Source organism: Theropithecus gelada, chromosome 14, assembly GCF_003255815.1.
Source record: "Theropithecus gelada isolate Dixy chromosome 14, Tgel_1.0, whole genome shotgun sequence".
In the NCBI taxonomy this organism is placed as follows: Eukaryota; Metazoa; Chordata; class Mammalia; order Primates; family Cercopithecidae; genus Theropithecus; species Theropithecus gelada.
Window position 1 is genome coordinate 78,314,947 of NC_037682.1, and position 12,026 is coordinate 78,326,972.

At 40.4% G+C, this 12,026-nt stretch overlaps 1 protein-coding gene across 3 annotated transcripts in view; it reads left to right on the forward strand.

Moving 5' to 3' along the window:
- EED (embryonic ectoderm development) overlaps window positions 1-12,026 on the forward strand; it is a 35,859-nt gene that overhangs the window by 9,007 nt on the left and 14,826 nt on the right. For all 3 annotated transcript variants that reach the window (XM_025358273.1, XM_025358274.1, XM_025358275.1), the window contains exons 4-7: window positions 2,234-2,299; window positions 3,733-3,858; window positions 4,860-4,941; window positions 11,859-11,950. In XM_025358273.1, coding sequence (XP_025214058.1) covers window positions 2,234-2,299; window positions 3,733-3,858; window positions 4,860-4,941; window positions 11,859-11,950 — 366 coding nt within the window. The remainder of the gene's footprint in view (window positions 1-2,233; window positions 2,300-3,732; window positions 3,859-4,859; window positions 4,942-11,858; window positions 11,951-12,026) is intronic.

Sequence of the window (12,026 nt, forward strand, 5' to 3'; positions counted from 1 at the left end):
GGGTCAATTCATTGACACTCTAAATATTTGTAAGTTACCACTGAAGTTGATAACATGAAATAATAACTTTTTATTTCTTTTTTTGGTGTTTAGTCAAATGTAGGTTTTAAGATACTATAGTCTGCTTATAGCTGTTTAGTTCCTAGATTCTTTGAAAGCAACAATTCAGAGGAAAAATTACACAGTTTTAAGAAAAGGTTGAGATTATTTTTTTCCTAGTTGGGAATGTAGCCATTAATTAAATTTGAATCAACTTTTAAGACTGTAAACCTAAGTTAATAATTAGCTTTGATAGTATTATACTTGGTATAGTTTGTGCTCCAGTATGCTGATTGCAGAGTTTAGGTTTTCTAACAAAAAGAATCCCTGTATTTATTTAAAGTGACATAAAGGGATGTCATATAGTTAATTGAATTATAAAAAGTTCTGCTGTTAGAATTTCTTTAAAAGGAAGAAAGAAAAAGAAAACAATTATCACATAAGACATAATCAACCTAGTTAGCAGCCATATAAAGAATTTTTTTTGAACATTAACATAGGAGATAATGAATTAATAGGTTGTGATGATATACAGGATCTTCAGAGGTCTTAAATACTATTATAAAATATTAATAGGTTTTTGCTAATGTGACTGACTATAAGCTATGAGAAAAATGGGACCGGGCACAGTGGCTTACGCCTGTAATCCCAGCATTTTGGGAGGCTGAGGCAGGTGGATCACCTGAGGTCAGGAATTCGAGCCCAGTCTGACCAACATGGTGAAACCCTGTCTCTACTAAAAATACAAACATTAGCCGGGCATGGTGGCGGGTGCCTGTAATCCCAGCCACGCGGGAGGCTGAAGCAGGAGAATCACTTGAACCCGGGAGGCAGAGGTTGCAGTGAGCCAAGATCACGCCATTGCACTCCAGTCTGGACAAGAGTGAAACTCCGTCTCAAAAAAAAAAAAAGAGAGAGAAAATGGAAAGGAATTTACAAAAGTTTAGTATTACAAAATTGTATATGGTGTATATATAGTTTTAATTTTAGAGTATGTGACAAATGAAAAGAGGTATCATACATGTTAAAGTTAATATTTGATTATCTGCACCCATGAGAAAATAATTCATTAGGCAAATTGTAGACTTTTAAGTATGTAACTAATATGTAAATACTCAAACTATCCAAGACTTATTTTTATTTGAATTTTTATTTTTTATTTTTGGCGACAGTCTCTCTCTCTCTTGCCGATCTTGGCTCACTGCAACCTCTGCCTCCTGGGTTCTAGCGATTCTCCTGTCTCAGCCTCCCAAGTAGCTGGGACTACAGGCGCACACCACCACACCCAGCTAATTTTTATATTTTTAGTAGAAACGAGGTTTCACCGTGTTACCCAGGATGGTCTCGATCTCCTGACCTCGTGATCTGCCTGCCTCAGCCTCCCAAAGTGCTGGGATTACAGACATGAGCCACCGTGTGTGGACTTTTTTTTTTTTTTTTTTTGAGGCAGAGTTTCGCTCTTGTTGCCAGGCTGGAGTGCAATAGCGCAATCTCGGCTCACTGCAACCTCCGCCTCTCGGGTTCAAGTGATTCTTCAGCCTCAGCCTCCTGAGTAGCTGGGATTACAGGCGCGTGCCACCATGTTTAGCTAATTTTTGTATTTTTAGGAGAGACAGGGTTTCAGCACATTGGCCAGGACGGTCTTGATCTCTTGACCTCGTGATCCGCCCGCCTTGGCCTCCCAAAGTGCTGGGATTACAGGCATGAGCCACCACGCCTGGCCTAATTTTTATTTTTTAATAGAGATGGGGTTTTGCTGTATCGCCTAGGCTGGTCTCAAACTCCTGGGCTCAAGCGATCCACCTGTCTCAGCCTCCCAAAGTGCTGGCATTAAGTGAGCCACTGTGCCTGGTCTCCAAAAACTTTTTAATTATGAATTAAGGGATGATAAACCACAACTACTTTGGGGTTTTTAACTTTATTCACTTTGAAGAGTTGGTGCAATCAAATAGATGAAATATAAGTTTAAAAGTTTGGAAATCAAAACCATTATTACTGGAGTATTTAATATACTCTGTGTATTATGTAAAGCATTCAGCTTTATAATGGCTTCTTTAAGCTCACAGGAAGTATTTTAAAGCAGTAGTTTCTATAGTATATTTAAAATATGGTTGTGATTAAAGTATGTTTAAAAGTTGGAGAGAGTATGTTTCTATACTTGAGATGAAATTTACTGTATTTTTATTTTCTTTAGGTTACCTTGTACGAATGTCATTCACAAGGAGAAATCCGGTTGTTGCAATCTTACGTGGATGCTGATGTATCCTTTCCTGGGTTTTTAATATCTTTGGTCAAAGGAATTTCTTTTCTTTTTTTTTTTTTTTCCCCCCCGAGACGGAGTCTCACTCTGTCACCCAGGCTGGAGTGCAGTGGCCAGATCTCAGCTCACTGCAAGCTCCGCCTCCCAGGTTTACACCATTCTCCTGCCTCAGCCTCCCGAGTAGCTGGGACTACAGGCACCTGCCACCTCGCCCGGCTAGTGTTTTGTATTTTTTTAGTAGAGACGGGGTTTCACCGTGTTAGCCAGGATGGTCTCGATCTCCTGACCTCGTGATCCGCCCGTCTCGGCCTCCCAAAGTGCTGGGATTACAGGCTTGAGCCACCGCGCCCGGCAGGAATTTATTTTCAATAAGTGCACCAAAACTTTTATAAATTAATCAATTCCCTAAAGTTAGTGTCCTTTCTTAACCTATTTCTTCACTATCACCCAAGAGAATCCTGGTATCTAGTTTTCCTGACCCTTAGAAATCCATTGTGGTATGTGTCAACTCAGCTAGGCAAAAAGAAAAAGAAGAAAGTCCATTGTGGGATTGATGTGCTGGTTGGGTGCAGATGTCTAGAGAGATAGGAGCGTTAGAAATCTAGTAATAGAAAATGTTAGCAAAGACTGGTTAAAACCTCCTTTTTCTTTGACCTTGTCTAGAATATATCATTTCATTGTAGTTATAATGATGAACCTGGGTTGTGACTGGTAGTCGTTCCAAGTATTTGATCAGTGAACCCTAGGAAGAAAAAAAAAGTTTAGGAAAAATAAAATATATGCATATTATATATATATAATATATAAAAAATAAAATAGGAAATAAGATATTGCAAAACAGGTTCATAAAGAAACGGAAAAATTTGAAAAGCCCAAGAGTTAGAGCAGTAAAAGCTAAATAATAGGATATTTCTTCCAGATCAATTTGAAAAACCTAGCAAACAAGGCAAGGACATTCAGTTTTCTCTGAAAGATACTAAAATGTGACCTGTTGTTGTATTGAGAATATCTCACAAAGAAAGAAGTGGAAAACTGAATTGTTCTTATTTAGATATTTATAGACGTATGGGGATAGAGCAGAGGTTAAACTACAGCTTGCAGGTTGGCCACCTGTTCTTGTAAAGTTTTGTTGGAACACAACCATGCCCATTCGTTTGTATATTGTCTGCAGTTATTTTGGTACTACAACTACAGAGTTGAGTAGTTGTACAAGCAGCTAAAGAGTAAACAAAATTGAGTGGAGAGACTAATTTTGTTTGATCATTTGTTATGGATTTTAGACCTCAAATTACCATTGTATATATTTGGTTGTATAAGGAAAATTGAAAACTTTTGTGTCAAAACCTTTAGCAGTTCTTTGTAAATTTCTATTATAATTATTGACATGTTTCTTTTTCAAAAACATTGTGTTTCTTAACTGTGGAATTTCTTAGGCTGATGAAAACTTTTACACTTGTGCATGGACCTACGATAGCAATACAAGCCATCCTCTGCTGGCTGTAGCTGGATCTAGAGGCATAATTAGGATAATTAATCCTATAACAATGCAGTGTATAAAGGTGGGTTTTTCTGGTTGAATTGTAGATCTGCTTCTTTTGAATCCACAACTGTAAAAGCTTGTAATGTTAAATTTAAAACTAATGGTATGAATGTAACATTTCTGATTTGATTTGTACTTTTCTTACTGCTCTCTTTAGATGAATCTTTTGAGACCTTTGTCACATTTGGGTAATGTAAATTGAGGAATAAGTGGAGAAATGTTAATATTTGTAGTGTTTTCTTTTTAAATAATTTACCTCCTTCACCCTTGTCTTGGTTTGCCTTGAGAGGCTCTAAATGAACAATAAGAGCGAGTCCATTTTCCAAGACACCGAAACTGGAGGGGGGTTGTCAAAGGGACTTTGTAAGGAACATAAAGATGAAGCCTAGGAAGTTGATAAGAAGAGAAGTTTTTCAAATCACTTTCATCAGCTGTTTTTAACTGTGGGGACACATCAGAATCCCCTGAGGATCTTTTAAACCCTACACATATTGAAGCTTCCGCTAATCCGATCAGAATATCTGCAGGTGGAGTTTTGAGCATCTTTTTTTTTTCTGCTTTTTTTTTTTGTTGTTGTTCTTAGACAGTGTCCCACTCCTTTGCCCGGGCTGGAATGTAGTGGCATGATTATAGCTCACTGCAGCCCGTCTCCTGGGCTCAAGTGATCCTCCTGCCTCAGCCTCTCAAGTAGCTGGGGCCAATTTTTAGTTTTTTGTGTGTGTGTGTATGAAGATAGAGTCTTGCTACATTGCCCTGGCTGGTCCTGAACTCCTGACCTCAAGCGATTCTGCCTTAGCTTTCCAAAGTGCTTGGATTAAAGACATGAGCCACCCACTGTGCCTGGCCCCCCCCCTTTTTTTTTTTTCCTTTTCACTTCAAGTTTGTTGGGTGATTTTGTATGCAGCCAAGGTTGAGAACCACTACTTTAAGTGAAACTATTTTTACGTTCTCTAAAGATTTATGAAAAAGAAAGTACTGATTTTGAGATGGGAAACTTGAAATGTTTTAAATTTATTGTAGCACTATGTTGGCCATGGAAATGCTATCAATGAGCTGAAATTTCACCCAAGAGATCCAAATCTTCTCCTGTCAGTAAGTAAAGGTAAGAGAAGCAAATGTTTCTTTAGTCTGTGCAGTTTGTCAGAATTAAGATGGAGTCACTAATGTCAAGAGAACCTTGACAAATAGGAAAAGCCATGAGAAGAGAGTTCACATGGTTGTATGTCTGATGATAATAACTCACAAAAAAACACAGCCACAACCTTGCACAAAGGCCATCACAACCTTACACAGAAAATACTGCCAGTAAGTGCCTTTCCACTCTCAGACTGGCATCACCCTTGTTACTGATTTTGTGGCCAATCTTATTTCAAAACAATTATGTAATCCTTCTCATTTTTTTTCTTTAAAAACCTCTGTCTTTCCTTTACCTCTTGGAAAACACATAATTTACTTTGGCATGTACATTCTCATTGCAGTGCTTTATTTCCATATAAACATCTTTGATTTTAGAGAGCCTGTTACTTAGGTTAACAAGTCCTGTTTTATTTCAAGTCTAGTATCTGATAGTTATTTTTCCTGATCTCTCTTCTCCCACTCTGTACCCTCCAGTAGGCCCCAGTGTGTGGACAGATAGTGTTCTAAGGGGGAAAAAGCCAAATTAAAAAAATTTTTACAACAGTAAATTTTAGTAGGAAAATCCCAGGCTATGTTAGCATATCCAAATCATTCTGTCCAATCGTATAATAATAAATACTACATATTAAAATTCATATTGCTTTTTTGTTTTTTAGAAAAGCTTTTGTTTTATAAAGGATTCCTTATAGAATTTCTTAAAAATGCTAAGTTTTCCGGGATAAGTTATTTGAAATATTGCCATAAAGGGAAAGCACTGCATTTTGGAAATCACTACCTTTAGGAAGAGTTGATTACTTTTTCTTGTCTCTTGATAAACACTAATTGGGGCTTAGATATTTCTGAGCAAGTGTATAGGCCATAATGCCTCACTTGTTCTAAATATTACAACTTTTTTTTTTCTCTTTTTTTTTTTTGTTTTTGAGACAGAGTTTCACTCTTGTTGCCCAGGCTGGAGTGCAGTGGTGCAATCTTAGCTGACCGCAGCCTCTGCCTCCCAGGTTCAAGCGATTCTCCTGCCTCAGCCTCCCGAGTAGCTGGATTATAGGCATGCACCACCGTGCCAGGCTAATTTTTGTATTTTTAGTAGAGATGGGGTCCCTGACCTCAGTTGATCCGCCTGCCTCAGCCCCCTAAAGTGCTGGGATTACAGGTGTGAGCCACTGCGTCCTGCCTCACTTTATTTATTTAGTTTTGAGACAGAGTCTCGCTTTAGCACCCAGGCTGGAGTGCAGTGGCTCTATCTCGGCTCACTGCAACCTCTGCCTCCCAGGTGCAGGTAGTTCTCCTGCCTGACCCTCCTGAGTAGCTGGGATTACAGGTACCCTCCACCATGCCTGGCTAATTTTTTGTATTTTTAGTAGAGATGGGGTTTCTCCATGTTGGCCAGGCTGGTCTCAAACTCCTGACCTCAGGTGGTCCACCCGCATCAGCCTCCCAAAGTGCTGGGATTAGAGGTGTGAGCCACTGCGCCCAGCCCAATATCACAACTTTTAACCCTAGTCATCCCCTGTTGTGTCAGTAAGAGCATTTTTGAAAATGAGATGTTTGAGCATGAATAAGAATTTTGCTGCAAATGATACTATCAAGAAAGTAAAAAAGTCTATCCAAAAGGAGAAAAAATATTTCTAAATCATTCTAATAAAGGACTTTGATTTTTAGTTTTTGTTTTTGGAGACAGGGTCTCGCCCAGTCACCCAGGCTGGAGTGATCATGGCTTACTATAGCTTCAACCTCCTCAGCCTCCCAAGTAGTTAGGACTACAGGCACGTGATGCCACACCTGGCTAATTTGTTAAAAAATGTGTTTGTAGAGATGAGGTCTTACTGTGTTACCTAGACTGGTCTCAAACTCCTGGCCTCAAGCAGTCCTCCTGCCTCAGCCTCCTAAAATGCCGGGATTACAGGCATGAGCCCCGATTCTCAGCTAATAAGGGACGTGTATCAAGAATTTTTACAACTCAACAATAAAAAGACAGCCCAATTTAAAAACGGTTGTGAATGACATTTCTTCAGAGAGCATACACAGATGGCCTCTGACCACATGAAAAGATGTTTAACATATTAATCATTAAGGAAATACAAATCAAAACCACAATGAGATACCATTTCACACCTACTTAGGGTGGCTGTAATAAAAACCTTAGATACTAACAAGTATTGACTGGCACAAGAAGAAATCAGAGCCCTCAGGCACTGCTGGTGGGAATGTAAAATGTAACTACTTTGAAAAACAATCTGGCAGTTCCTCAAAATGTTATAGTCACTAATCCTAGGTGTTTACATATGTATATATATCCTAGGGTTGTGTGGGTGGGGGTGTTCATATGTATCCCGAAGAGAAATAACATGTCCATACAAAAGCTTGTACAAAATTGAAATCAAGGAATAATTTTTTTTTTTTTTTGAGACAGTCTTGCTCTGTCGCCCAGACTGGAGTGCAGTGGCATGATCTCGGCTCACTGCAAGCTCTGCTGCCTCCCAGATTCACGCCATTCTCCTGCCTCAGCCTCCTGAGTAGCTGGGACTACAGGCACCTGCCGCTACGCCCGGCTTATTTATTTATTTATTTTTGTATTTTTAGTAGAGACAGCGTTTCACCGTGTTAGCCAGGACGGTCTCGATCTCCTGACCTTGTGATCCGCCTGCCTTGACCTCCCAAAGTGCTGGGATAACAGGCACGAGCCACTGCGCCCGGCCTAGGAATCATTTTTACAGCACTGTTAATTTTCACATGTATTACTACCTTTGGGGTATTTATGTGATGCATTTATATTCACAGACAGAATGAACATTGTTGTATTTGAAGCTTATATGTCTTTTCTTTACATTCTTTTTTTTTTTTTTTTAAATACTCTTTTAGAGACAGGATCTCACTCTGTCAACCAGGCTATAGTAGAGTGTTGTGATCACATATCACTGTAGCCTTGAACTTCTGGCCTCAAGCAATGTTCCCACCTCATCCTTCTGAGTAGCTGGGACTACATGTGCACACCACCATGCCTGGCTAATTTTTAAAAATTTTTTGTAGAGATATGGTTTCATTATGTTGTCCAACCTGGTCTCAAACTCCTGGCCTCAAAAGATCCTTACACCTTGGCCTCCCAAAGTGCTGGGATTACAGGTGTGAGCTATTGCACCTGGCCTGCTGTACATTCTTTATTAATGTTTAATATAACATTGCTCAAATTATAGCTGTATAATTTTTGAAGAAGGACTATCATTCTATAAAATTGTGCATGATATATGTAGTTATGTTTTTGGCTTACTGTAAAAATCATAAATCTCAGTCCCCTTTTAATTTTTTAATGTGAGTGTGGTGAAGGGAAAAGCTAGTATCTTGTTCTGTGGGATAAAATTGCTTATGTCAAATTTGTATTTTATCTTAAAAGTGTATTTCCATCAAATTAGGTTATTTACAGAAAGTTATTTGAGATAAATATGCTTAAAATATTTTTCAGGCCACATAAATATTTCTTAACTTACTGTCTTAGTCCATTTTAACCTGGCATTAGAGAGTAAGAACAAGAAAATGAACTTCAAGCCTTTTTTTTGTTTAATAATTGGAATTAAGTCATTCATAAGGGTGGCACTCTCATGACCTAATACTTCTCATTAGATCTCATCTCCCAACACTGCTGCATTGGGATTAAGTTTCCCAACATGCTTTTTGGGGGGCTCATTTAAGCTGTAGCGTTCTGCCCCTAGCCCCCAAAATTCAAATCCTCACATATAAAATACATTCATTACATCCAATAACCCCAAAAGTCTTAACTCCTTCTGGCATCAAGTCAGGGTTACATCTCAATCAGATATGGGTGAGACTCAAGGCAGGATTCCTCCTGAAGTAAATTCTCCATCTGTGGGTCTGTGAAATCAGGCATCTTACCTATTTCCAAAATACAGTGGTAGGATAAGCATAGGAGAGACAGTCCCTTCCAAACAGGAGAGAGGGGCAAGAATAAGGGTAACTGGTCCCAAGTAAGTCCAAAACCCAACAGAACAAACAAGATTAAATCCAGGGCACCAGAATAATCTTCCTTGACTCCATGTTTTGCCTTCTGGGCATGCTGGGTGTGGGGTTTGGGCCCCAGAGGCCTTGGGCAGCCCCATCCTTATGGGTTTGCCACATGCAGCCCACATAGCATCTTATGAGTTGGAGTCGGGTGCCTGCAGCACACCAGGGTGATGGTGTGCCCTGGTAGTTTAGCAGTTCTGGGATTTGGGGGATGGCTTTTTCCCCCATGGCTCCACCAGGTATTGCTGTAGTGGGAACTGCTTTGTGGCTCTGCCCTTCTGAAAAGTTTCTGCCTGGAGCCCCAGACTCTTTGTGATGTCTTTTGAAATCTAGAGAGGAAGCCATTCCTCCACAGTTCCTGCGTTCTCTGCATCTGCACACTTAACACCACATGGACACTGCCAAGATTTGCTGCTTATACCTTCAGAAGCTATGGCCTGAGCTATACCGGAGCCCCCTCAAGCTGTGGGGTGACCAAAGAGCACTGCCTTGGAATAGGGGGAGCAAAGTGCTGAAGTGGCCCTGGACAGTGAATGTAGAGGTCCCATGGGTACTACTCTGGAAACCTTGTCCTCAAGGTCCTAGCTATGTCTTGAAGATCTCTGAAATGCCTTTGGGGTCATTATCCCATTTCTTGGTGAATAGAACCTGCCTTCTATTCCCTATTAATCTCCTTAGCAATTAGTCACTTAGCCACATCCTTAATATTCCCTCTTAAACATGCTTTTTTATTTTATTTTTTTTTTGAAGAGGCAAGGACTATGTTGCCCAGGCTAGTCTTGAACTCCTGGGTTCAAATGATCCTCCCACCTCAGCCTTCGAAAGCGTTGGGATTACAGGTGTGAGCCACCACACCCAGCCTGCTTTTTTATTCTTTATGTGGCCAGGCTGAGAGTTTACAAATTTTTCTGTTTTGCTTTCCTTTTTAATTACAAAGTTTACCTTTAGATCATTTCTCATTTTATGATAAGCAGCCAGAAGAAGCCATGCATCACTGTGAATGCTTTGATGCTCAGATTTTTCTTCTGCCAGGTGTCGAATTCATTGCTCTTAACTTCTGCCTTCCACAAAGTCCTAGGGCATGGACACAATCCTGCCAAGTTCTTCACAACTGTATGGCAAGGATGGCATTTATTTATTTATTTATTTAATTTTTTTGAGGCAAGGTCTCATTCTTGTCACCCAGGCTGGAATGCAGTGGCACAACCTCTGCTCCCTCACCCCCTCTCCTGCCCTTTTTCTATGAGACAATTCAGCATGAAGGCCCTCATCAGATGCCAGCACCATGCCAGCGATCCTTCCACCTCAGCCTCCCAAGTAGCCGGGACTACAGGCACGTGCCACCACACCCAGCTAATTTTTGTATTTTTTGTAGAGATGGGGTTTCACCATGTTGCCCAGGCTAGTCTCGAATTCCTGAGCTCAACTGTCCACCCGCCTCAGCCTCCCATGCTGCTGGAATTACAGGCATGAGCTACTGCACCTGGCCTGGCTTTTTATTTTATTTTTTTTTAAGACAGGGTTGGTCTCTGTCACCCAGGCTGGAGTGCAGTGGCGTGATAATAGCTCACTGCAGCCCCAAACTCCTAGGCTCAAGTGATCCTCTTGCCTCAGCCCCCCAAGGAGCTAGGACTACAGGTACACACCACCACACCTGGCTAATTTATTTTTTGTAGGGATGGGGTCTCACTATGTTACCCAGGCTGGTCTTGAATTCCTGGCCTCAAGTGATCCTCCTGCCTCAGTCTCAAAGTGCTGGGATTACAGGCATGAACCATCACACCCTGCCAACAGGGATACTTTTTACTCCATTTTCCAATACCTTCTCATTTCTGTCTGTGACCTCGTTGAATGGTCTCAGACAGATCATTCAATGTTCTACCATTGTTCTACCAACATTGTTCGACCAACATTCTGATCACAACCACTTAAGTAATCGCTAAGAAGATAAAGGCTCTCCCTGCAGCTTTTGTCTTTTCAGTCCTCACTGGAATTACCCTCAATGCTCCACTCACATCAATACAGGCTTTTTCTAGCCTGCTTCTCCAGATTCTTCCAGCCTCTCCTTATTACCCAGTTCCAAAGTCATTTCCACATTTTTAGGTATTTATAGCAATAGTCCCATTTTTGAGTACCAACATTCTGTCTGAGTCCATTTTATGCTGCTATAACAGAATACCACAGACTAGGTGACTGACTGGTGGATTCATTCATTCATTTCTTTCCTATTCCTATTCCTAGTGAAGCTCAGGCTTCACTAATTTTAAAATTTTTTGTTGAGACAGGGTCTTCCTATATTGCTAGGGCTAGTCTCAAACTCCTGGACTCAAGCATTTCTCCCATCTTGGCCTTCTGAAGTGCTGGGGTTACAAGCATGAGCCACCATGCCTGGCTGACTGGGTAATTTATAATGAACACAATTTATTTGGCTCATGGTTCTGGAGACTGCCGGTATCTGGTCAGGGCATTCATGCTGAATCGTCTCAGCAAAAGGGCAGGAGAGAGTGTGAGGGAGCAAGAGATTGAATTTATAGCCTCAGGCCCTTTTATAATCAGTATTAATCCATTTGTGAGGATGGAGTCCCCATGACCTAAATACCTCCCATTAGGCCCCAGCTCACACCACTATTGCATTGGGTACTGAGTTTCTAGCACATGCTTTTGGGGGGACCTATTCAAACTGTAGCACTTACCTAGCTAATTCTACATCTGATGTAAATATTTTAAGTTGCTATGTAATATGGATTCCATTTTTAGGCTTTACTGTGCATAACTTTCATCTAGACTTTAGTAGTTTTTCTTTCACAAGATGTTGAAAGTTCACAGTAAATAAAAAATATTCACCTAATTTTTGTATGTTTATATTAGATCATGCTTTACGATTATGGAATATCCAAACGGACACTCTGGTGGCAATATTTGGAGGCGTAGAAGGGCACAGAGATGAAGTTCTAAGTGCTGTAAGTTGAAAACTGCAGGGCAATGACTTTCAGGTTTACATAGCTGTGAACAGTCTCCATGAAACTCTTTCCTTGT